The sequence below is a fragment of the Chelonia mydas genome, chromosome 9 (assembly GCF_015237465.2).
Source record: "Chelonia mydas isolate rCheMyd1 chromosome 9, rCheMyd1.pri.v2, whole genome shotgun sequence".
In the NCBI taxonomy this organism is placed as follows: domain Eukaryota; kingdom Metazoa; phylum Chordata; order Testudines; family Cheloniidae; genus Chelonia; species Chelonia mydas.
In genome coordinates this window covers 7,322,759-7,348,349 of record NC_057855.1, presented here as the reverse complement: position 1 = coordinate 7,348,349, position 25,591 = coordinate 7,322,759, and the positions used below count along the sequence as shown (strand labels likewise).

At 51.0% G+C, this 25,591-nt stretch overlaps 1 protein-coding gene across 2 annotated transcripts; it reads left to right on the top strand.

Annotated features, from left to right (window-relative positions):
* The first annotated feature begins 1,818 nt into the window (after positions 1-1,818).
* On the top strand, positions 1,819-23,455 carry EIF4E2 (eukaryotic translation initiation factor 4E family member 2). 2 transcript variants are annotated; one of them, XM_037908604.2, is made up of 8 exons: positions 2,124-2,270; positions 3,716-3,830; positions 4,573-4,707; positions 7,665-7,769; positions 10,048-10,200; positions 10,375-10,511; positions 20,104-20,182; positions 22,982-23,455. In XM_037908604.2, the coding sequence occupies exons 1-7, from the start codon at positions 2,251-2,253 to the stop codon at positions 20,147-20,149; spliced, it is 711 nt and encodes a 236-aa protein (XP_037764532.1). In that variant the 5' UTR covers positions 2,124-2,250; the 3' UTR covers positions 20,150-20,182; positions 22,982-23,455. The 2 variants fall into 2 exon arrangements, with proteins under 2 accessions (XP_037764533.1, XP_037764532.1); XM_037908605.2 differs by lacking the exon at positions 20,104-20,182 and having other exon boundaries at positions 1,819-2,270.
* The last annotated feature ends 2,136 nt before the right edge of the window (positions 23,456-25,591 follow it).

Here is a 25,591-nt window from a genome sequence, read left to right as displayed (position 1 = left end):
CTGGGATGTGTGAAACCTGGGTTCAATTCCCCCTTCCACCCAATGTGGCACAAGGATTTGAACTTGCCACATCCCTGCCCATCTCAGGAGCATGCCCTGGGCTATGGAGCATCCTGGGATGGGGGGGGGGGGGGGGAGGTCTTTCAAGCTCTCCCGTCAATGCTGTTCTACTTGGTGTAAATAAACAGTTGTTGGAGCAGGGACTTGGGGACCCGACCCCCATGTCTTAGGGGTGTGGCCTAACCATCAGCTGAGTCCTTTTCACTTGCGGGTCCAATGACGAGTCTTTTATCTGAAGTGGAACAGCTTCCAAAGGAGAGATTGTGAGACCATCTGTGTCTAGCAGTTTGATTGCTCACCTGAGAAGGCTGGAAGACCTGGGTCCAAGACCCTGCTCCAGAGCAGGGATTTGAAGCTGGCGGTCTCACACAAGCCAGGTAAGTGCTCTAACCACTGGGCCACAATCGTCTCACTCGTTGTCCCACTGACTATTTAAATTCATACTCAGTGGAACGGCTTCAACATGAACCACTGAGAGAAACCTGCCCCTGAATATCTCATAGCCCAGCTGCCAGGGCATTTTCCTGGCATTGGAAGACAGCAGGGCTCTAGGGAAGTCCTGCCTCTTTCCCCATGCATGCTCAGAGAAGCAGTCCTGCCTCTGCCAGTGCCAAGCTGCAGAAGCACGTCCAGCATCCAGAGACCATTGGCAGATTGTTAAGAGAGCATGTTGCAAAAGCCAGGACATGTGCTAAGACCACACATTTGAAGCCCTTATCACTTTGACAGGTGTGACCTGCTTTCCCCAGCTCACTGGAAGTCCCTCGGTCACAGATGTGCCTCTCTCCCTGGAAGCGTATGTGCACCAGGGGCTCCCTGGCGCTGCAGAATGGGCAGGGGTTGGGGCGATGGAGAACCAGGCCCGTGCTCCCGGCTCCATGAAGGAGACGCTAAATGATGTCCCAAGCACATCCGGAGCTAATGTGACGCGGACTGACCCCGCCAGGGCCCCTCGGCCTCTGCAGGTGCGGAAAAGTCCTGGTGCTTTGTATCAGGGCCGGACACAGGGGTGAGGAAGTGGGTGGAGGCTCCAGCATTTCCACTGGCTAAAGTGGGACGGATCCTGCCACAGGGCAGTGGGGGGGGGGGGGAGGGGGGGGTCCAGTGCTGGCCACGGGTGTGTGTGTGGAAGGCCCAGGGGGCAGGTGCTGGCCGTGGGGGGTGAGAGGCCCAAGGTGGGGGCGGGGCGGGGTAGGTGCTGGCCGTGGGGGGTGAGAGGCCCAAGGTGGGGGCGGGGCGGGGTAGGTGCTGGCCGTGGGGGGTGAGAGGCCCAAGGTGGGGGCGGGACGTTGGGGGGGGGGAGGGCAGGTGCTGGCCGTGGGGGGTGAGAGGCCCAAGGTGGGGGCGGGACGTTGGGGGGGGCAGGTGCTGGCCGTGGGGGTTGAGAGGCCCAAGGCGGGGGCGGGGCGGGGTAGGTGCTGGCCGGGGGGGGTGAGAGGCCCAAGGCGGGGGCGGGGCGGGGTAGGTGCTGGCCGGGGGGGGGTGAGAGGCCCAAGGCGGGGGCGGGGCGGGGCAGGTGCTGGCCGGGGGGGGTGAGAGGCCCAAGGCGGGGGGGGGGGGTGAGAGGCCCAAGGCGGGGGCGGGGCGGGGCAGGTGCTGGCCGTGGGGGGTGAGAGGCCCAAGGTGGGGGCGGGGCAGGTGCTGGCCGTGGGGGGTGAGAGGCCCAAGGTGGGGGCGGGGCGGGGCAGGTGCTGGCCGTGGGGGGTGAGAGGCCCAAGGTGGGGGCGGGGCAGGTGCTGGCCGTGGGGGGTGAGAGGCCCAAGGCGGGGGCGGGGCGGGGGGCAGGCCACGGCCCCAGGAGGTCGCGAGGCAGGTACCGCCGCGGGGGGTGGATCAGCGCTGTGACCCCCTGCGTCTGGGGCTCGGTCCCAACGCCCGCGGCCGGCAGCCGACCCCGGGGAACCCCGCCGGGCGGGATCCCTTCAACCGGAAAAGACGCGCAAAGCCCAGGGACGGGCCCGGCCGCGGCCGCGCCTCCTGACTTCCGCCACACTCAAGATGGTGGACTGGCTGCCCCCGCCCCCTAGCCGCGGCGCCCGCCCTGGTCTCGCGAGGGCGGCGCGCGCGTTCATTGCGCCGTGCGGAAACTTGCGTCTGTGCTGTGGAGTTCCGCCGCTCCCGGAAGTGGCGGAAGGGTGACTGGCGCGGAGCGGAAGTCACCAGAGAGACGGGCGGAGGCGGCGAGCGAGGATGAACAACAAATTTGACGCGTGAGTCTGAGGTGCCCCCCTACCCCGGCTCCCTCCCCTTTGCCCCACGCGCTTCCCGGCCGCCCCTGGGCCACGGCAGCCCCGTCTGGCCGGGAGCGGGTGGCGGGCAGGCGGCTCTGAGTGACACGCGCCCCCCGCTCCGCGCAGGCCCGGCCCCAGCTCGCCGCCCCTCCCCCTCTGCGGGGCGAGCCCCCAGCCGGGCCCGGGCCCGCACACGGAGTCGGCCCACGTGAGCCTCTTTCCGCCCGCCTCAAGCCGTCAGTGGCTGGTTGTGTAACCGCCGCCGGGGGCAGGGGCCTCGGGGATCGGACGCCTCTCGGCCAGGGCCAGCCGCCAACGCCGGACGGGGCCCCGGTCAGAGGCTGGCTCCTGTTCCCCCAGCCTTCCCGCTGGCCTGTCCCGGTGAACGGAGAGCAGCGGGCTCCGGCACCGACTGCCACTTCCCCGGTGGGGAGCTCGACCCCCGGCCCTGCCCCGGCGCCACGCTTTCCGCCAAGGCCCCGCACCCAGCCCGCTCTGCCCCCTCTGAGCGCACCCCGCCGCGGCCCTGCCTGCTCCGCCCCAGCGCCTCCTGCATGACGCTGAACAGGGGGCGGGAGGCGCTGGGGGGGAGGAGCTGATCGACGGGGCCGCTGGGGAGTGCTGAGCACCCATGATTTTTTTCCCTGTGGGTGCTCCAGCGGCACTGGGAGACCTGTTTGGTGCAAGATGCTCCCTGGGGTTCAACTGACTAACTCCCCTTAGGCCTGGTCTATATCTAAAGCGTGGGACAACCTGGCTATGATGCTGAGAGGGTGAAAAATTCACCTCCTTGAGAGATGTAGTTGAGCCAGCCTGACCTCCAGTGTAGACACTGCTCGGCTGACAGAAGAATTCTTCTGTTGACCTTGCTACTGCCCCTTGAGGAGTTGATTTACTACAGCAATTGGAAAAGCATCTTCCCTTGCTGAAGTAAGTATCTGTGCTACAGCAGCATAGCTGCGGCTGTGCCATGTATCACTTGTGGTGTAGACGTACCTTTAGAGACTCAGCCTCTTTTCCATTCCCCGGTTGACGGTTGTCAGTATTAGTTGGTGCATAGGTCCCGAAGTGATGGGTGTGCTATAATTATCTTCAGTGGTACTTCCCTATTTAATGATCTTTCAAACAGATCTCAATGTAGGAAGAAAACCTGTAGTTGTCCTAAAAGTTAATCTGGTTTTTAACAGTCGCTGTGCTTGAGCTTGGGGTTCGTGTTGGCCAAGTGGTCTGTGACAGGGGTAGGGCACATAAGCTTTCTCAAGTGGTTCTCCCTGTAAGAATCTGTTGTCAGTAGACTTGCAGCATAGGCTCCGTTGTGCCAGCGGTTTGTGCCTCGGGGAGAAGTCAAGTAATATAAGTCTCGCTTTTGTAGGATGGCACCTCAGCCATGAAACATGTAAAGCTCATTCTTTTGCCCTTGCCAGTTTGAAAGATGATGACAGTGGGGACCATGACCAGAATGAAGAGAACAGCACACAGAAAGATGGTGAGAAGGAAAAAAATGATCGTGACAAACCCCAGAGTAGCACCAAGAGGAAGGTGAGTTCTCGATGCCCCACTGCCATCATCAAGGGATAATACTGGCATCTGCATGAGGTCAATCTGTCCCAGTGTAAGGAGTATGTCTAGGAATGCTGTCCTGGCTTAGTGCTGTGTTAGCACCGTGATGGGGAGCCATATAAGCTGTTGGGTAAATAGACTTTGGGTTATGGTACATGAGCCAAGCTTCAGTATCCTCTCTACTAGTGCAGCCAGAGCTCTTTGCCTAGGAAATTGGGCTCCATATGGAGACGGAAAGCAAAGGTGGACTCTTTCCCCAATCAGATTTTCAGAAAGCCTTGGTTGGGGGGAGCTTCCCATCGCTTTACCAGATCAGCTTTGTGCTTTTTAAACAGTCTGCATTTCTTTGCTGCCAAGGACAAAAGGGAATTTACGCAGAGATTAATGCTGCTCCTAAATTGGCAGGAGGGGTTCCTATAGAGAGACGTTCCTCCTGGGACTGAGCTGCAGCCTCTTTAGCACACCCAGTCCTACCAGTTTGGGGAACAAATGTGCTATGGATTTCTAATCTCCTATTTGAATTATAGTCAATTGCTGCCAAACTAATGGTCTGTGTCAAGCTATTAAAGTGAGATGAGATTTTTCTGCGAAAATGAGTCTAAACTGTTCATCTTAGATTGTGATGGCAGCAATGTGTGGGCAGCTAATGCTCTGAATGTAGCTTGTTCAATCTCCTCTTGAGAGAAATATGGGAGAATAAATGAGCTTATCTGTTCCCCAGGCTGTTGTCCCAGGGCCGGCCGAGCACCCCCTGCAGTATAATTATACTTTCTGGTACTCCAGACGAACACCCGGGAGACCCACCAGCTCTCAGAGCTATGAACAGAACATCAAACAGATCGGCACCTTCGCCTCAGTGAGTACATTCCGATTGTTCTACCTTTTTGACTAAACACGATGCAGCTTCTCAGTGTAGCTTTTCTCTGTGGCTATGTGTCTGCATGCGTGTACCATGTTTATATACCTACCACCAGACGTAAAGGAGAGCGGTTCATCTGCCTTCATCTGAGTCTCACATTCTGACTCACCTACAACAGAGGACAGCCCTAAAAGAGACCAGGAAGCAGCACTGCCTTTCCTGTTCTAGAGATTGGTGTCTTTGCTAATAGTAGCAGTGGAAACAGAACTCCCTGAGCTTGTAAGTAATGGCAAGTAAGAAGCATTTCCGTTCTCCTTTATGTCTCGCAGTAGATACACAGCAAGTCAGGCTCAGGACTTGGCAGGTGGGTAAGAGAGGAAGTGATTTTTCCTATATTTAGAAATATCGAATGACTGTAACTGATGTGCGAATCATAAACCAAAAGCTTTTCTGTCCACTGCTTCTGGCAATAATGTTGTAGATTCCCATCTACATGCATCCCCTTCATGAATAATATACTTGGAGCAGACATTTGTCTGTTTTACACATGTAAATAGCTGATGGGCTTGCATCTGTTGACGGCGTGGTTCCTTGTCTCTCCATGGAGTTGAGGACTGAAAAGCAAAGCTGGATGGCACTGGCCCTCTGAAATACTGTTATAAAGCCAGGAGACATGGGAAACACATATAGAAATCACTGCCAAATCTTGCAGAAACAGAAATACAATGTCACCATCCAGGCAAGTAACCCTAAATTCAGACCTAGCCACTGTCTTCACTTGTGAATAGTTTCAGAAACACTCTCCAGGATGATCAGGACCGCAGAGGGTACAAGATAAGTAAACTTGTTGCTCCATGAATTTTCCGAGGGTCCCTTTCAGTGTGTTTATCCTGTCCACTTCTGAACTCTCTACTGGACCATTTGAAATGTGAAAATATCCTATTCCAGTCACACAGCTTTGGAGGCAGGTTGTTGAAATAAGTCTATTAGTCTATACATGTTCAGTGCACTGAGGTGTCACATGGGCCTGTCCAGACATCTGGATCATATCATTCCACACACAGGGGGGCAGGAATGGGGAGAAGGCTGGTCATGGGCTGACCCCTGGGACTCATCAGTTTCTCTTACTTCAACAAGTAAAGTTTGCTTATCTGCTCTCCCAGCTGTGGAGAAAGGAAACAGGTCTAAATAGTGAGGAACCAGCATGACTGTTCTGCATGTGGTGAGATAGGCAGTAGCTGTCAAATCACTTTAGTTTAAAAAAACAAAACACTTTGTCCCCCCCGCACTGCTTTTTTTTTTTTTTAAAGGAACTAAGAACCTGTGAATCTTTTGCTTTCGCTACAATAAAGAACAAGGAGAAACTTATTGATTGTCCTTTGTAGACTGGAAATGACGCACTTTCATGTGGGATAGGAGATATTAGCTTAAGAAAGAAACTTGTTGACAGGCAGGTAACAGTTTTCTGGTGCTAGGTTTCAAGGAGGAGGGAGAATAGGTTTAGGGGAAAGCATCATTTTGAGCGCAAGCCTGCTGTGTGTAGTTTTGGCTAAAAATCACTAGGCATTTGCAAATACAAAATTAGCCACTAGAGGGCATATCATACAGTTTGGGGAATCTAATGTCTACACTGTATTTTAATGACAGACTGTATTCAACAAGATTTTTTTCCCCTCATTTCTTGGATCCATAATGAGTTCAGCTCTTGAAAGGGATTTTTTCCCCCCCTGAAAGATAAGTACAGACATTTTAATTATAATTCCTGGGCTTAAATTGGTGGCCATACTATTGGGTTTTCTCCTAGTCTTTGTGGCATTGCTCTTGTTCAACTCTTTTGACAGCCCTACCAGAACTTTTAATTAGCTCATTATTGGACAGAATCCTTTAAAATGCAAATGATGGCTTTCTGTATGAAAACAAATCCATCCTTATCTTCTAGCTGGGCCTTATCCTGTGCCATTGAACCAAGTTGGGGAGCTTTACTATTGAATTCAGTGCTTGCAGGATCTGGTTCTAAGTGCTTTATTTAAGGAGAAAACCCTCTGTCATCCAAAACAGCTCAAGGGGCCAGAATAAGGCATTCAGGAAAGTTTTAAGTGTCAAGAAAAACTTTACGCATTTAAAAAAAAACCCACAAAAAATCCCCTAATTCACTGCTGCCTGGGACACTGAAAGTCAATTCAAAGAGTGCTGCAGCAGAAACCAGTGCTCAAAGGGGTTAAACTGTACAGTGATGGTTAATCTTAGTGGTGACTAGGCAGCCGTATGAATATGCACTTTAAAAGGTGGTTTAAGATCCTAAACTAGCACCAGAATATGTGTATTGTCCTTCAATCACCTATGGTAAAACCCAAACTGTTCCTTGGTTGAGGGCTCCTGTGAGGAGTAATTCCAGGAGTTCCCACAGTTGTAGAAAGGAAGGGTATGAAGTGCTAATGAGACTCTGTGTAGCGTGGAGAGAACTATCAGTAGCTTACCCCTGTGTTGAGAAGCTTTTCACCACTGGCTGCAAATTGAGGGTGCTTGGGTGGGACTTGTGTATCTCTTCTCGCTGTCCTCCAGAGCAGCCTTCATCCCCCTCGGGTTTTCTTTACACAGATAGACTTTCCTGAATTATTTGGTGTGTCTGTTGCGCTCGCAACAGGCCAGACGCTAATAATTGGGCTGTGTGCCGGTCACACAGCTGTAACCACTCCCAGAAACACCTGCACAAGCCCTATCAATGCCACTGCTCTGTTTCTGAATGTCCTGAAGGCTACTGTCCTTATGTGCAGTCTGACAGGGAAGCAGCACAGAGCTGCCTCACTGGAGGGGGAGAGACTCAAGCCAGACGTGAAGGTTGTACATCTGCTCCCGAAGGCCTGAGTCCTGACATTGTGAAGCACCCCTTCTAAAGTGTTGGAAGCCATATTGGATGACTTGTCTTTGACTGCCTGGTGCATGTGGTGTTACAGGTGGAGCAGTTCTGGAGGTTTTACAGTCACATGGTACGTCCCGGGGACCTGACAGGCCATAGCGACTTCCATCTCTTCAAAGAGGGAATCAAACCCATGTGGGAGGTGAGTTGGCGCTCAAGTGTCTGCCTTGTGGTGTTATCGGGAATTTTCTGGCAGAGCAGTGACTGGTCTCCGAGCATTAAATGTCAAGCCAGGCTGTCATTCCGGCTGCAGTTACATTTGTTCTCCTGCAGAGCCCCGTCTCCTCTCACATAGCAGCTACTGACACAAGTAATGAGCCACTTGCCCTGCACGCAGAGGAGGGGCGTTCAGGAGCAATGCAAGCTGGCGCTCTCCCTGAGACTAAGAAAAATTGCCTCTGGTGATCAGCTGTCTCCAATCTAAGATGGCAGATTCCAGAGAGACTCCCAAAGCTGTGGCCCAAGGGAACTTGGCTACGTTACTGTGTGCTGTTTTTGTGACACATGCACCTTGTTCTGGCTGAGTCAGTCAACTGCAGCCTGAATGTAGGAGACCAACTTCTCTCCTTGTGGAAGGAAGAAGCCAGTGGGTGAAAGCTCAGGCACTGAGAATAAACAGAATCATGATAAAGAATCTGGGGGTGGGTTGGGAGGCTTGGATCTGATTTCCTGTCTTCTTTTTCTTGGAGTTCAGCTTGTTTCTTTGTAGTAGTCAGACAGTAGGTCTGCATGGAAATTGCCACACCCAACCAATTTTCCCTCTAGCTTGCTCACCTGTCCCTAACAATGACCAGTACCAGTTGCAGTCCGAGAATTTTATGCCTTGCCATGAGGCACCTAACTGTGCTACTCTGCCTTGAAGAAATTATTTCTGACCCCAGCTGGCAATTAGTATATGCCCTGAAGCATGGGGATTTATAGCCCGTGTTGCTACAAATACTATTCTAATATAAATGTCTATCCTTTTTGGACTCTCCGTAACCTAGATGCTTTCATAAGATGCTGCAGCAGAAGATTCCACCTGTCAGTATTTAAACTTTTCAAAAGCATCTTAAAATGGTTCTTTTAATTTCGGGTACCCACTTTGTTCGTGTATTGAGAGGGGAGTAACTTGGAGCTCACTACTGGCCTTCGTTTTTCCACTAGTTTCCTTGTGCTTTTTCTCCTTTCTAAATTAATCCTAGTCCACTGTCCTTGTATGGTCATATATAAAATACCACTCCCCGCCTCCGTGTGATGCTAATCCATTACCTGACCCTACCCTACCATCTAGCAGGATATCAGAAGCCTCAATCGTAAAGTTGGTGGTTATTTACTGTGCTGGGAGATCGAGCTGTTCATCTGACAAAGGGAAATTAAGCAGCTCACTGAACTGAGGTGCACTCAACCTGAAAGAAAACTGACTCTAACCCACAACTACAAGGCCCAGTCCTTCACTCCAACCACTGTTCGTTCTGGCCCTGAAAACCTCCTAAGTTCTTCTGATTATTTTCAGCAGTCACATTGGCTCCTTTTTGCTTCCTTGTCCACCTTAGTCAATGTGGAAAGGTCTTCATGGGGTTAAACTAAACTTCCTGCTAAGGACTGACTCCTGGATAGCTCATTTCTTAAGGGGAATGGTCTGTTCTCCCAATCCTGAACATTTGCTCCAAAGGCAATTTGCCTCCCGTCGGTAATTTTCCACATTACTGGAGTTTGTGCTGACTTTGTTTGTCCTCCTTGCGTGTAGCTGTTTTTGCCACCTTCTGCACTGAAATCTTCAGCCTGCATCTGTGATAGCACCAACAGTCATCAGGACTAGGACTGTAACGTCTCCAATCTTACTGTGACTCACTCCAGTACTGGATAGTCTGAGTGAGGGAGCCTGTATTTTTAACAGTTCCCTCTGGTAACTTGCAGAAATAACCTGTTCTCTGCAGTTCTTCCTCTGCCTTTAAGGAGCACTTTACAAACATTCGTTCCCTTAACATCCCTGTGATGTAATTAGGTATTCTCCTCCTTTTACAGCTGGGAAAGCTGAATCACAGATTGCGAGGTGACTTGCCTAAGTCTAGAGGGGGAATCAGTGTTCGAGATGGAAGTAAAAGTCAGGAGTTCCTATCCCCTAGTTGCATGTGCAGACCCCCAGATCATGGTGATATGTTGTATCAATTTAACCTCGTTTAGAGTCAGTACACTGTGAATAGAGGGAAGATCTGTGGAATCTCTGGGGAGAGTCATTGTCTCAAATGTTGCCTGGCATTCAGAATACCTTTGTCATGCTTCCTTCATCACTAAACATGACAATGCTTTAGCATGAACATTCCTTCATTCTGTCCCTCTTGGTCCCATGTGATTGATATTTGCTCATTTGTGAGCTTGTTGTTTTGGCAGCAAAATAGCTGGGAGAAAACGAATCACTTTCTCACCCCTCTTCCCAGGACGATGCCAACAAAAATGGTGGCAAGTGGATTATCCGTCTGCGCAAGGGCTTAGCATCCCGCTGCTGGGAGAATCTCATTCTGGCGATGTTAGGAGAACAGTTTATGGTGGGGGAAGAAATCTGTGGGGCAGTTGTCTCTGTCCGATTCCAGGTAAGCCTCCATTGGGACTACATTGGGCATGTGTGCTGACTTGGGGGATGGCATCTGTGGGGCAGTCATCTCTGTCCAGTTCGATGTAAACGGCCCTGCGCACTGTCAAGCATATGTTCTGGCTGGAGCGCACAAACACCCATCGGTTTACCACCCATCATCATTGTTTTGTAGGAGGATATTATCTCCATATGGAACAAGACTGCTAGCGACCAGGCTACAACAGCTCGGATACGCGACACGTTACGCCGAGTGCTTAACCTACCTCCGAACACCATCATGGAATACAAAACGCACACCGACAGCATCAAGTACGTGCGGGGGCAGGGGGAGGGAGCGCTGCCAGTTGAATGTGTGTTGGTTGGAGCAGTTTTCTGTAAGATCCAGGTGCAGAGAAAAGTGGTCACACACACTGATGCTTTGGGGCTGTTATCCGCTAACAATACTGTAAACAGCATGGCCTCGAAAAGCCTCTCGCTGCCATGCTGTTGTTGGGAATATATGAACTTACTAGTAAATCCCTCGGTTTGCCTGTAGCCTGCACTCCTAATCTCTTTCTTAGTGACCCGTCCTGGTCTTCATCTGGGAATGAGCTACCCATCATGGGAAGGGGCTTTTTCAATTAAGAAACAAGACTGCAGTGGGGAACAGTTCCTTTGAATGAGAAGGAATTATGGAGAATAAAATACCAAAGCTAACTGGGATTTATAGAATCATTAAGTTAATAAATGTTCTTGGGAAAGCACTGTGTAAATTTACAGTGCTGTACAACTGATTTCTAATCATAATAAATCTTTATAGTAAATCGTCCCAACCCTTGATAACAGAGGCTTTTTAACAAGACTAGAGGATCATGGTACATAGAAAGGACAGTTGTATTTTAACAAAGCTCATTATAATTTGCCATTCTAGGCCATTCGGCCGACTTTTATTTCTCAAAGTGTCAAAGAGTTGCTGCATATATGGGTACTAGTCATAAGTAAATAACAATAAACCATTTTCACTGAGGTTTATTATAAATCAGACATAAATTAGGTCACATGGGTTAGACTAAGAACGTTTCAAAGTTTACATACGCACAAAGAAATTAATAAAGAGAGAAATTCAGTGGAGTAGAGGGCTTTCTAGTCCAGCTTGTAACCAAGGGCACAAGTACTTGTTGTTTTTTTTCCTTAGGCTAACCTTGTTTCCATGTCTAAAACTTCCCAGATCTTGGCAAGCCATCCATCCAATTTAAACACCACAGAGCACTGGTCACAATGACTGGTGAGATCAGCCAAGTTCTTAGTGGGACAAGCGTCTACATCAGGGATGGGCAAACTTTTTGACCCTAGGGCCACATCAGGTACAGAAATTGTATGGAGGGGCAGGTAGGGGAGGCTGGGGGAGGCTATGCCTCCCAAAACAGCAAGGTGTGGCCTGGCCCTTACCCCCATTCCAGCCCCCCGGAACTCCCACCCCCATCCAAACCCCCTGCTCCCCACCCCTGACTGCCCCCTGGGACTCCTGCATCCTATCCAAACACCCCTGCTCTCTGCCCCCTGACAATCCCCCTGGGATGCCTGTCCCCTATCCAATCCCACCTGCTCCCCACCCCTTATCCAACCCTCCCTGCTCTCCCTGCCCCACATTACCTGTGGGGTGGGGGAAAGGGGGGCTCAGTCCTTTCCCTGTGTGTTTCCCCTGCTCGTTTGGCTGCTCTCCCTGGCAGTCGGGCAGGGCTCGCTCCCTGTCTGGGCTTGGCTGCTGGGGACAGGGGCCAAGCATGCTGGAGTTGGAGGGGGGCCCTGACTTGCTCTGCCCCTGTCCCCGGCAGCAGGGCCCAGGCCCCTTGACTGCCCCCCGCAACCCTCCCTGCTCCTCACCTCCCCCCCGCCGAACTCCCCCTGGCCGCGCCACCTTGGAGCCCCACGTCTGGCTGCGCTATAGCCGGGCCACCTGGCCGGAGCTGCAGCCACGCTGCCCAGGCGCTGGGGGAACTGTGACAGGGAGGGAGGGGAGCAGAAGGGGCGGGGCCAGGGGCTAGCCTCTGGCCTGCTCACCACACTGCCAGGGAGTTGGGCTGGCTCCTCTGCGAGCCTGTCCTGACCCCGCTTCCTGGCAGGAGCTCAGGGTCCAGAGGAAAGGGTCCCGCAGGCCGGATGTGGCCTGCGGGCCATAGTTTGCCCCCCTCTGATTTATATCATGGAAGCCACAGTTGCTGCATGTTTAGATTGTCGGTCAGCTAGTCAAATTACATATTTTTTGTATTAATGCCAAAGAACCTTTCTTTGCCAGAGAACCTCTCCTTGGATGACTACTGGTGTATGGGGATGGAGGGGGAAAGAGATTTTTCTTATTAACCTAAATCTGTTCCTGACTATTCTGTTTCTAAAAGATCTGACTTATTTTATTGACTGAATCTCTCATTGGGCTCTGTGAGCCATCTCGCTGTGTAGCAAGCACTCCTCCTGCACATGGTTATGTTAAATGCTTGTGGAGAGCAACATTTCTGTCATGCCTGTTTTATTCCGAGATCTCAGAGGGCTCCTGCAGACCTGCATTTGGCTGTGTTGTGTCTGACCTTTGTTTAGAGACAGCATAGTCTTCAAGCTAAGGTTGCGGGACTCTCTGTGGGTGAGGGGACTGTAGAAACTCCTCAGTCACTTTCCCTTCTCTTCTCCCTGCCTTCCTCCATGGCTCTGTACAGAAAAGCCCTGCTCTGAGCCAGCATTCCGGCTATGCTGGAGGCAGCTTGGCTGTCTTGGTGAGGGAGAGAGGGTTTACCAAGCGGTGCTTCCAGTGTAGCCATCCCGGTCTTTCCGCGGAGACTGAATGTGCTCCTTCCACAGCATTCCTAGCCTTTGCTGCCCTAGGAAATGGGAATGCATTGCATTGCCCCAGGCTGCTGGATTCTGCCCCTTTGCTCATTGCTCTCTGAATATTGTCCCTTGCATTTGTTCTGCTGACATACAATCCAGGATGCCAGTGTCTGGGAATAACAGGTGTTTGAGGAACAGATTCGCTTAAACAGGGCATGGTGTTGACTAGCTCACATTACAGCTGGGAATGATTCTTAAAAGGGACTAAATTGGCTTGTCTCCTGCTCATTCTGGTGCAGTTAAGAATGCAGGAAGTGAGCTTGCAGCTTCTTTGAAGCAGGGCTAGGCTATTCATTGACTTATCCAAGGGAGAACAAGAACTGATTGCTGTTAGCTAGTTCAAGTCTGCTGCTGTGTGTTTCCAACATGGTCCCAGATCTCCCTTTAATAGTATTGTTTTCACTGCACAGATTCTGATCTCACTTCCACCGTGTAAATCCAGAATCTGGCCTGTTGTCTTGCTTTCATGCTGTTTGCATTAGTGTGTAGTTGCTGCTAACAACCAGTTTAATTGCTGCAGTTGTAACCTCTCTGGGTTGGGCGCAGTCTTTGACAGATTAACAACTCTGTTAGTGTATTACAGTCAGACTGCAGCCAGTGCTGTATCTGGCTGAGCTGGTTTGCATTAGCAGAGTCCTTTTGCTAATAAAGAATCTCTTGCAAACCTGCTGTTATCTTCCAGAAAATCTCACCCTCGTTACCTTCCCTGTCTGTCAAGTCCTGTTGAAATACAAGACTACACTCCACTTATGTTGCACATGTACCATCTGATTTATGACTCTAGGGGGGCTTTCTAGCCATTACTCTATTCTCTCACGCTGTGGCTGTGTTTTATGAAAGGCCCTAATGGACCTGCCCTGCTGGAGATTGTGTCAGGGCCTCCTTTCCAAGTGGTTTCTGGTGGTTTTGTTTGTATGGACTGCATCTTTCCACCAGAGCTCGGCTCACGTGCACAGTTTGATTGGCATCTCCGCTCTGGGGAGGGAGTGGGTTTCGGGAGAACATGGGCTTTTCTCACAAAAGTGTGTGTATGTGTGCGTGTGTAGGGCATTGCCCTTTATTAACTTTTGACACATTGCAAATGAACATCTCTAGAAATCTCCAGCATGTCCTTCACTGCAGTTTCTGGGCCCGGTGGTGCAGGATTTATATATTACTTGTGTGATATTAAATGTACATATTAAACTTATTTTATACACACCAATTCTTCCAGCCACTCAGAGGTGACAAGGCCCTCTGCTGCTGAAGGCGCTGATGCTGCCACGTTGGGTTAGAAAAGTATCGGTTGTACCCCTCTCGTTCAGAGGGGTGGTTCTGCACGCCATTCTTCCTGGGCTCTGGCCGTGTTTTTAGCTAGATAAGTGGATCTTTCAGAGCCTTTTTCCTGTGTCCCTTCATTCTCATGCTTATGATTTTGAGAAATGTCCTAAATCCCAGCAAGTAGCAGGGTCCATTTGTTTCCATATCATTAGAAGAGCTAGACCAGTCTCTTGCAGCACTGCGTAAGTCCTCAGACCTGCAGTACCATAGACATCAGTGCTGGTCTCTTTTGAAATGCATGTGGCATTGCAGTAGCGGTCTTGTTGTAGTGGTTGAGGAGAACGTCTCTTACTGTTCCCCAAGAGCTCTTCCTTTTAGCTGTTGTTCTTCAAAACCTGTAATGCTTGGAGAGTTGAGGGAAATTCTGTTGTACCTCTGCAGCCATAACTGCTCCTGTCACCCCTAGGCGTTTTAAACGACCGAGTGACACGTGGTCCCCAGCCCATTAACCCTGCACCTGGCACAGCCTGGGAATAAAAGTGGATTCTTGAGAGTTGCACCCTTCACTTGGCACTTCCTGGCTTTTGAACGTTGCCCCCTTCCCATTACCTTGTTACAATGGAGGCTGTGCCATTTTCCAAGGGAGCGAGGGATTGGCCACCGGCACAATAGCGTCTGGCGTAAACTACTGCAAATATTGACCCTGGTAGTGGGTGAACCTGGAGCTTGTTGGGGTCAGTGGTGCATTTAGGGAGAACTGGCTGCTGTAGTTGTGGGACATTTGTGTGTTGGTTTAGCAGGGTTCCTTCACTGACCCGTGTGTTTTCCCCCATGTCTACCCCCAATCCTTCTTTCCAACTCATGCTGTGTGTTTGGGTGGCTGCTCCCACCAGCACCACACAGTCAGCAACCCAGTGTAATGTAGGAGTGATACCCCCCGAGAGAGGGGAACATATTCCTTGTGTGGCCGCACAGCAGACTTCTGCAGAGCCAGCGGGGCTGGAAATAGTTTTAAGTCACTCCGGAGTATCCTGTCAGAGCTTTGAGCAGGGCGGCTTTTCTGAAAACAAAGCCCCTGTTTGTAGGTGGCTGCTGCTGCAGTGGGAGCTGAGCAGGGTATAAAACTCTGCCTTCCCTTCGAAGTCAGCACTGAGAAATACTGGAACTCCTCGAGTCAATTGGAAGAATGGCTGATCTTCTTAGTGCTGGCATCAGGTCTTTGTCACTACAGACACTTGGAGAAAATAAAAGGTCTGAGGTTAGCCAGACGATGAGCAGATACAGAAGGGAACAGAGGGAGGGTTCTGTGGTGTAGGGAAATGAATTACGCGGTTATGTAGAGCCCCACAGGACACGCACGGGGAACTAGGTCTCGGATCCACTGGAGACTGCTGGAAAGTGAAATCCCCACAGAGTTTAGCGCTGTTTGGCCAGGAAATCCTAGCAGTAACTGATTCTATGGGAAAGTGCAACGGCAAGTCAGTGGGCTTCGTGTTTGTGGGGGGCATCTCCTTTGCCGCCACATCAGAGCATAGCTAATTCTACAGCTCATTTGACCCACTGGGAGGCCCATTTCCATCTGCTCACAATTTCTCGAGAGCACGCTGGGAAATGAAATAGTTGAACGCTGCAGCCACTTCTACGATTGTCTCTTTACACTGCACCGAATGGGACCTGCCCCCAGGGCCTCTAATTTCTAGCCCTGTTCTTACCATTATGCAGCTGCTCTTGTGGAGGGTCTGTGGAAGGGAACCCGTAGAAATCCGCACTGGACTGACACATGCCTTAGTCTGGTCACGTGTCCAGATGTATGTATTGCTCTGTACTACTTCCCATCGGGCCTAGGAATAGAACCGTGGAGAGCAGCGACAGTCCAGGGCTAAAGATTGCTTCCTTTTGTCTTGAGCGTCTGCAGCAATGGCTCAGTTCAGTTATCCCTCCATCCTCCAATCCCAGCCAGTAGATTCTGCAAGTTTAAAGAACCCTTTCTTAACACTGGGTTTTGAAATGGCGGTTCTGCCGCTAGGGTCCGTTTTGTAGCATCACAGCGCATGTCAGGGGTGCGGGCAATTCTGAAAGGTTCCTTTCTTTTGGTGGGTTGTCTTTGTCATCAGAAAAGTGACTGAAATGGAGCTATTCCGCATTTCTTCTCAGTGAGCCCAGCTCAAACACGTTCATTTCAAAACATTGCTTTGTCCCTGGTTGCCAGGGTGGGAAATGTCACCTGAGATCTGAAAAATCAAATTCTGGTCTAACTAGTTTACAAGAGCAAGAATCCTTCTTAGAAGATGTGGGATCTGTCCCCAGCTCTGCTACAAACTTCCGGGGTGACCTTGAGCATGTCACTTAATTTCAAGTGCTTCCATTTCGCCACCTGTAAAATGGTGGTAATCCCAACTGTTAAGGATAAATTCAGTTAATGTTTGTGTGCTGCTTGGATACCATGGTGAGGGGCATAAAAATGGCTATAAATAAAAATATCCTTACACTGTGGCACTGTCTGCCTCTGGCCCTGCCGTAGGCCATAAAGATTCTGCAAGCAGAATTCAACGGGCAACCTTGACGATGCAGGACACAAACTACATGGCCGCTCACTCTACCCCGACTGCAGAGATGTGTCAGGGCGAACAAAACTAGAGAGGTGGTTTTATCAGTAAAGTCAGCAGATCTCTTTAATGCTAATAGCACTATAACAGGTGTGGCGTTTTATCACTTCAAATCCTTTGCCTGAAGAGTTTCACTCTAAAGCTGTGAGCAGGACTCGGGAGGTAGCAGTACAGCATGGATGCTGTTGTCAAGGTGTCTTAGAATTTGCTGATTTGAAGGGGATGGTGGGTGCTAGGTTCGTCGGGGTAAGGAACTTGTTCCCAAGCACGTTGGAGTGGTGGCACGAGAAGGGGGCAGTTGGGAGAGAGGCTTGTGGGTTGGAAATATCCGGGCTGGGAGGTGCGAAGGAAGGCTGATGGGCAGACGGGGATGTGGGCAGCTTCCAGATGGAGGAGCAGACGGGGGGAGCCGGGGAGCACCCACGAAGCCGGGGTGCTGTGTAAGAAGGGCCCATTTTTGTCACCTTTTTGATAACTGCGCTCTGAATTCAGGTGAACATTTGTGGGTTCCGCAGATCCTGGTGTCACACTCAGCCCAGGCAGTGCTCTCAGTAGTCCTGTCTCTGAAAGATCCCCAGGTTGCATAGTCCTGAAGGAAGGTGCTCCCTGGGTGTACGTAAGGAGGGAAGATCTCGGGGGATGAGGAGATTCTTGGGTGGGGCCCATCCACAGCATGCAGCCCCCTCAGGGGAGGGAGTAGGCTTTTTTCCTCTGGTGTAACTTACACATCTCTTTCCATGCTGTTGCCTTCCCTGTGATGAGCCCTTAGCACAGGGGCCTCCTGAGCAGCAGCTGCCATGCCTGTCCAAATGGAACTGTGAGTCTGTGTGTAAACATCCACGAGAGGCCACAGGCAGGCCCTGTTCCACAGTCACTCGCGTTTGGTTTTGGACTGCAAGTAGCACCTGCACACCCCCACCCCCACCCCACACCCCCCGCGCGGCCAGGTGTCCGCAGAAACGGTTAATATGCTGCCCCATCAGGACGGCGCTGGCTGCTGTGATACGTTCAGCAGCGCTGACCCTTGCGTTCCCTTTGTTTGGGAGGCTTCGGATCAGAGGTCGGACTCCAGTTGTGCTCATTTAACATCAGGCAGTGGTGTCTTTCTCTCTCATGCTGTCATCCCAGGGAACCACGTCAGTCACTCACCCATCCTAACAAAGGGAGTTCTGGGAGACAATGATGAGATTGTGAGCTCCCAGGCAGGGGAGAAGAGAACAGATAGAAAACAAGTCAGCTCTACACAACAGCCTCCTTAATTAACTCCTGTCACAACTAGAACTAAGGGCATGTCTACACTGCAATGGAAGATCCGTGGCTGGCCCAGGTCAGCTGACCCAGGCTTGCAGGGCTGAGGCTGAGGGGCTATACAATTGCAGAGTAGATGCTTGGGCTGGAGCCCGGGCTTTGAGACCCCTTGAGGGGGAGGGTCCCAGTACCCAGGCTCCAGTCTGAGCCCAAACGCGCTAGCTGACCTGGTTCTGAGACCTGGTGCTGAGGGTTTGGTACCGCAGTGTAAACATACCTGAAAGGGCACCCTCAGCAGTCTCCAAAGAGGCCACCGGCTGAATGGACCATGGAGGCTGAGTTCCCCTTTTTCCCCAGAAGTGTGGTCACTGCATGTCAGGCCTGAGGTTCATTGATGGGGTGATCTTGCTACTCCTGCCATATGAGGTCCAAGCCAGGACCTTAGCCTCAAGGACTGTTCTCCTTTCACCACTGCTGCGGTTGTTGTCAGAGGGATCTATCCATGTAATGTTCAGAGAGGGGGAATGCTTTTTTTAGGAGCGATCAATGTCACAACCTCCAAGAGGTAAGGTGTGTTGGGAAACCCTGCTTGTATTGGGCCAGTTCCCCAAGAGAAACTAACTAGAAGGGGGGGGGGGGGAGAATCTCATGGCAGGGTATGCAGCCATCAAACACAGCCAGAAAAATATCTGGGATGAACCCTTGCTGGTAAGCCCTGGCCAGGGCTTTGGGCAGTGCTTTTACCAGGCAAGAGCAGTTGAAAATGTAGCCTAAAGATTTTATTGCTGAAGAGTTAATGCCCTCAGGAGCTTACAGCCTGGCTTTTAGGCACAGATCATGTAAATGCATTGGGAGACTCCCAGAGTCCGGTGATAACACGGAGTGTTCTGTGTTATCTGGACTCTTGTGGGGGAGGAGGCATTGAACTGTCACAAACTCACTACAGAATAAGTGAGCTCTTAGGTTGCTGGTAAATGTTTGGCTTTCGGTCTGAAAATTAGTACTGGAGGCAGAATCATGGAACGGAATCAGATTTTACAACTGAAATGGGTTGCCTCTAATCGACCATGCCCCCATGGATTGAGTGAAATGGCATGTACTATAGCAATAAGCTCAGTATTCAGGGACACTGAGATACAGAGCTCCTTGATGTTTCTGATCTCAGATAATAGTTATGCTCATGTTCACCTCAGCATCTTTTCCCTGGGAGACCCTTCAATATGCTGTCTCTGTAAAACAGACAGTCATTTTTCAGTCTGCTAACTTTGTCCATAACAGATTCTTCGCCAGGGAATGGAACAATAGGCCTATCCCTGTAACTTATTTGAAAACATTTTCATTGCAAATAGCTGTCGTTTTTTAGCGTTGGTGTCATTAACTGAGCAGGCTTATGATAGGAAATGAGGCTCCCTCTCTAATAACAATTGGAATCTGCAGCCTGGTCAAAGAATGGTCTGATAACTAAGCCGTACGGCATGAAAAGCAGTGTATTTCTGGGGGATTACAGCGAGCCCTGGTATGTGCTGGAAAATGAGGCCACAGACTGGGTGAATTTAACCAGTCAAGGAACATGATGATCCTCCAGAAATACACAACCCTGGGTTATTTTATTAGGAATAGGAAATGGCAATTCTAGTCTAAAAACAGCTCAAGGGTCCCACCTTGTATCTGGTGGGTATTAACCTGCTATGATGTCACCGGCAGCCAATCAGAAAGCTTCATGTCTGTGCAGGACTTTAAAGCTGCCTCATGCTGTCAGATGTCTGGCTGTGTTTTAAGGATGCTTCTGTCCACTAGGCCCCGATGAGAACATTGCCTTGCTCTCAGAATGGCCTTTCAAACGTCACTGAATGTCTCTGCGCTCGTTAAAAGTTAAGAACCCTTTGATCTGAAGTGCTGTTTTTTTTTTTCCCCCTCTGGCTTACCAGGGCCTGGGAGGAGTTTCATGGCCTGGTGAACAGCAGTGGTCGCTGATCGAACGCTCCCCCTCTCTCTGTCACACCCAGGGTAGGGCCTCATCTTTCTTCTTACATGACTTTATGGCATACCTCTCAGCTTGCCCGCTTTCATGTGGGGACAGCGCTCCACAGCAGACCTGAATACCTTCTGGCCTGGCGTCAGTCCCATCGCTATTGGCTGATTTGCTAAAGTCCAAACTCACCTTTGAATCAAAAGGCACTCATAATCTCACCCTGGGAAAAACTGCTCACTTGGTGTTTGTAGCCAGGATGCTGTCAGCCAGTTAGCCAATGCATCCCCTGTTGGCAAGGCCGCTGTGTCCCGGTGCCTCGTTGGCTGAGAGGTATGGCTTCAGCTTGTTTGTATTGTCTCGAGTTGGCTGCTCGGAAGTGGAGTTGTAATCCGAAACGAAGAGCGTACCTGTAACACACCTTGGTAACGGCGTCTCCAGCTTGGCAGGCCTTGCTCTTGACCGAGGGCTGAGGCGGAAGAGCTAGACTGTGTCAATAAAGGCTTGTCCATGAGGGATGCGCAGTAGGTACTATATTTAAAAATAGTACTTGCTGTGGCTAACAAGATGAGAGTGCCTACAGCCCCTCTGTTAATGGCAACCCTGTGCAGAGAAAATAGCTAGGTACAGTTGTCCATCTTATGGCCAACATCATTTTCACACTCTGGTCCACGTACGGGATTGTGGGTGCCTTACTGTTAAGGGGGCAGAGTGCTACCAGAGTGCTACTTAGTGACTAGAGGTGTCTTCCGTTGTCAAGATGCTGTAGACAAGCTGGATCGCTGTCAAGCAATCCCTCCTCTTGCAGTGTATCCCAGTGTGGTACACAGTAATGTTCCCAAAGGGGATGTGTTGCGAGCTCCTAAATCCCACAAAGCTGCATATGTGACAGCTGCAACTCAGACCGGCTTCCGGAGTTCATTGGTAATCCCAATTCTGCCACCGTCTCGCTCTGTGGCCTTACACAAACATTGTTTGGATAAACCCTGTGGCCTTGGGTAAAACGGAAGAGCGTTCTTTTTTACCTACCTCACAGGATTGACTGTTGGGGAGGGTTAATGAGATGATGCTTGTGAAGTGCTACATAAGCACTTAGTAACGTTTTATTATTAGAAGACATTCAAACGACCTTCCAAAGTAAAAAGCTGCCAGCACAGGTTGTGAAATGCCAGCCTTAGAAGACAGTAAATGTGCCAAGTGCATTTGACTATGTGGGGAATGTTGATTTAACTTTCTTAATTGCATTGAGTTGCCTACCCTGGCCAGAGGAGAGTAGAGGCAAGAACAAATATAGCATAGTCCACAAAGAAACACGTTAGGGACCATATAATACTGGGGGATGGTGAAAGAAAGTGGAACGGCAGTACTCCACCAAAACCCCCACCGAGCAAGAACTAACCCAGCGATAGGAGTCCCACCGAAACCTGCTTTCGAGGTAGATGCTTTGCTGTCTGTGTGTTTGGCATGGGCTAGGGCGCAGCAGTAATTGAACTCTGGATTCGAGAAGAGTTTAGACCCGTGTTCCCAAATGGCCACGCAGCCCAATTCTGCCATTAGTGTGCTCAGGAGTAGAATGGTTACCACTCTTTTTCTGACGGTGACCTCCAAGCATGTGTCTAAATAATAGCAGGGAAAGTACTTACTGCCCCAAATCGCAGAAGGGCATTCGGCATGCAATCACCTTTAAATTCACTACTTTCAGGTTGCCCATAGACACACCAGCCTGCCCCACTGGGATATCCCAGCATGCACCATGCTGTGATGTCACAGCCACCACATGGCTCCTTAGCAGCGCAGCTGTTGAAGAAACATTTCACAGTCCTACAGTATACTGCCACGCCTTTGGGCTGCCTGCATTCCCCAGCAAGGGGAGCTCTGCTGGCCTGCTATGATGCATGCTTGGGTGCCCCAAAGGTCTGTTCTGAATGCCCCTCTGCCCTGCTACTGTTGTGGGAACTCTGCCCATTGCCATGCAGTTACAGAACCTGCCTTCTCAACAGGTGTCCCTCCCTCCCATCCAACTTCCCTCCTGTCCGAAAGGTCCCTCTAGAAACCTGACGTTATGACGTGTCCATCGCTGTCAGCCCCGCTCTAGCAGTCGCCTGGGTTGCAGCTGCTGGAGGGCTGTCAGAAAGCACCACCGCAGAGGCTCACCATCGGTTTAGGTTATCCGTGACCAGGTCATGTGCCCCGAGCGAAGACAGACAAGGAGCTGATCCTGCAGCAGCAGGGGTACTAGTCACACAAGGAAGGGCTGCAGGATTGGCCCCTCTGTGTTTGAACTCTGAGAACTTCCCTTCCAGGGTACGGGATTTTTAAGGTAGGGCGCATTTGGTGCCTAACCTTCTTGCCAGTCCCTTTACAAAGAGACCCCTGGGTTAGGGGCTAAAGGCAGGAGAGCTAAGAGCACAGATGTTAAACAAAATGACTTGTCACTCGTTTGAGAGCAGAATAGATGTATGGGAAAGAGACCCTGCAATGAGCCAACTTAGTCCAGTCCTGAAATCTACCAAGCTGGTTGTGCAGGTCTAACACACCGGTTCCTAGCAGTAATATCCTGTCTGTTTCCGAATGGATGAGGATGAAACCAGGATCTTCTCATTTTCCCTCTAAGTACACTAGCGATTGGTAGCAGCTTGGAATAAATAGAGACGCTGTTTGGGTGTAGTGTGGATGTTTAGCGGTTAACTAGGGGTGATTTGGGAGGTGAACGTGAATCAGGTGGGTTGTTGCTTGTTGCCCTCAGTGTGGTGGGACCGGTCAGGCTCTGTGTCTGTATCTGGGACTATGTACTTACCTACGTATTAAACTTCTCATTCTCTCCCCCTCTCTTCCAGGGATAATTCGAGCTTTCGAAACACCAAAATCACATTGTGAGAACAAGGCTGGTGGTAAATTCCTCTCTTGGTGTGAACCCGCTGAGAGGTCTCCATCTGTGCCCTGCCATTTCTGGAGGGCCGCGCAGGCTGGATTGACCACGCCACCCTTTTGCACTCAACCCCAGAGGAAGGATTTCATTCAAAGCCCTTCTGCATCGGTGACTAATAAGCGGCTGACCTAGTCACACAAAACTCTTTGCAATGGCAGGGCGGGAGGCCGACTTTTCAGTTATCAGGGTGCCCTCCCAGTGCCTCCTTCAGCACTTTCTCTCCTCTTTCCATACCCTGTGCAGAGGATATTGTGATCCCATGCGCTCGTGCTGAGGGGTACCAGTATTAATGAATCTCTGCGGCCAGGAGAGATGACCCATTGGTTTGCAAATGCCCCCTTTCAGCTCTGCCAATAAATTATTGGGTCTCTGTTTCTTTCAATCTCTCTGGCTTGGTTTGTTTAAGAATAGCTGGGGTGGCGATTTTCTAGCTTGGCATCTCCTCCTCTGCCCTTTCACCCCAGAGAGGGGGCCAGCCTGCCTCCTTCCCCTTCCCCATCAACCGCACAGGAACTGTCCCAACAAAGGGCTGGCTTTGCAATCTGCTCCTCTAGAGGAGGAGTGGAGGGCAGCCCTGCCATAACCCCACAATATTCATTGCAGTCACAGCAGGGATGACTTCAGCCTGAGGTGTTTACCTATAAAAGCACAGGCTCCGTACCAAAGATTGGTGAATTATAACAATGCCTGGGATGGGTCTAGGTTCCTGCCACCTAGTCAGGCTCTTACAGGTGCTCCTGCCCGTGCCACCATCATACATGTCAATTAGCTGTCCCTTAAATGAGGAGAAGGAGGGGCTTCCGAGGCCTTAACTGCCTTGACTCCGGCTGTCTGGTGACCCTGCAGGACGTCATAGGTGGAAAGATCAAATGTGGTGTGGGATTAGGGAAGAGCCCCCTCTCCTTGCAGCCAGGGCGGGTGGGCTGGAGGAGCAGCAGCTGAGTTCCTGCTCTGTCGCTGGGGGCAACCCAGCCTGGAGCTGCCTTCCAGCATTAGCCCGTGGCTGTGTCTGAGAGCAGGCCAGCAGGATGGGTGGAAAAAGCTGTTAGGGGACCTGGGGATGGGAATGACACTGCTGCCACCCTAGCTTTAGGCCAATGGTGATCTTGCTCACCTGGGAACGCACCCTCAGATTCCACAGCAACTAAGGGAGTGGATTATTTCCTCTGGTTAGTGCTGTATCCAAACTCAGTTCTGCTCAGGAACAGCTCCTGCCTTTTCCCCTCCTCTTCCTCCTGGAGCCCACAGACTTGAATTTTGGCAAAAACTGCTGTTCCCCGGTCAGCCGGAGTTTGAGCCTCAGTCAAACTGGAGGAAGGGACTTTGTTAGCCAGTCTCTTTTGCACAGTGCGCAGTGACCCAAAGACCTGGAATTCGGGAGTCAAGGCAGATAGATGCTGGATTTTCCTTGCTGACTGCAGAGGTCTTCAGCCTCTTAACCTTCAGTTAGCCTCAGAACAGCACAGTCTAGGGTGAGGGATCTTAGAAAATCTTGCTCTTCCTTCCAGAGTCACTTTCCATCATCCCACGCTCTGGGAGAGTCACGCCTGGAATTCCTCAAAGCGCTCGGGGGGCCGGGGGCGGCGGGGGGATGGATAAAAAACAGCTACTGTTGCTCTGACCAGGCCGCGTGGCCCTGCACAGGGTGGCTGGATCAGGGTGGAAGACGTGAAAATCCCCAGCTGCTGGCTTTCCGTAGGCGGGACAGTGGGACGGATAGCCCTTCTCTCTGTAGCTGTGCTTTTCAGGGCACCTAGTCCCCTCTCACCTCTTGCTGCTTGTTTACCCACCACCAGTTGCTAGGGCATCTCTTAAACAATGGATCCAGTCCAGATGCAGCTTGTTTTGCCTGATACTACCGGGTAGCATACCATAGCTGCAGCACTTAAAATGCTCCTTTTGAAATAATACTCTGTCCTGGTGCCTTCAAGGTTTGTAAGGGGGGATTTATTCTCAGTCATAATAAGATACTCCTTCGAGCCACATTGTGTTAAGCTTTCTGCAGATGACAGCACTTAAGGTTTTAGTCTCGTTTCCACTCCCCACGATGCGCAGAGCCCAGTGCAGCAGGGCAGGGCAGCAGTCGTGCCGTTTTAAAGTGAGCCACCCTATGGAACTGCCATTCTGTTGGATGTCTGCTTCTCTCCTTCCACGGCCCCTCTGCCTCCTGTTTCCGTTCAAAACATCAGTCCCTCTGGCTCTGATTGTTCGATGGAGATTACTTTGCCCTGTGGTTTGGTCTATGGAGCTCAGAACGAACACAGTCCCTGGGGCTAAAGGGAGAGTGCGGGGGCAGGGGTCACAGCTGTCTGAGTCATGGTGGCTGGTACAAAGGGACAGGGTGAGAAGCGGGTTTCGACAGGGCTGTTCTTTTGTAGCCTGTTTTGCTGCACTAATAAAATCCTGCAAGAACAAGAGTGTGGACTGTTTTAATGGAGAGCGAGGGAAGGGCTTGTCTCTACTTCCAGCTTTCAATGCCGCTCCCAGCAAAAGACAGTCGAAGCCTCCTCCACCTCGG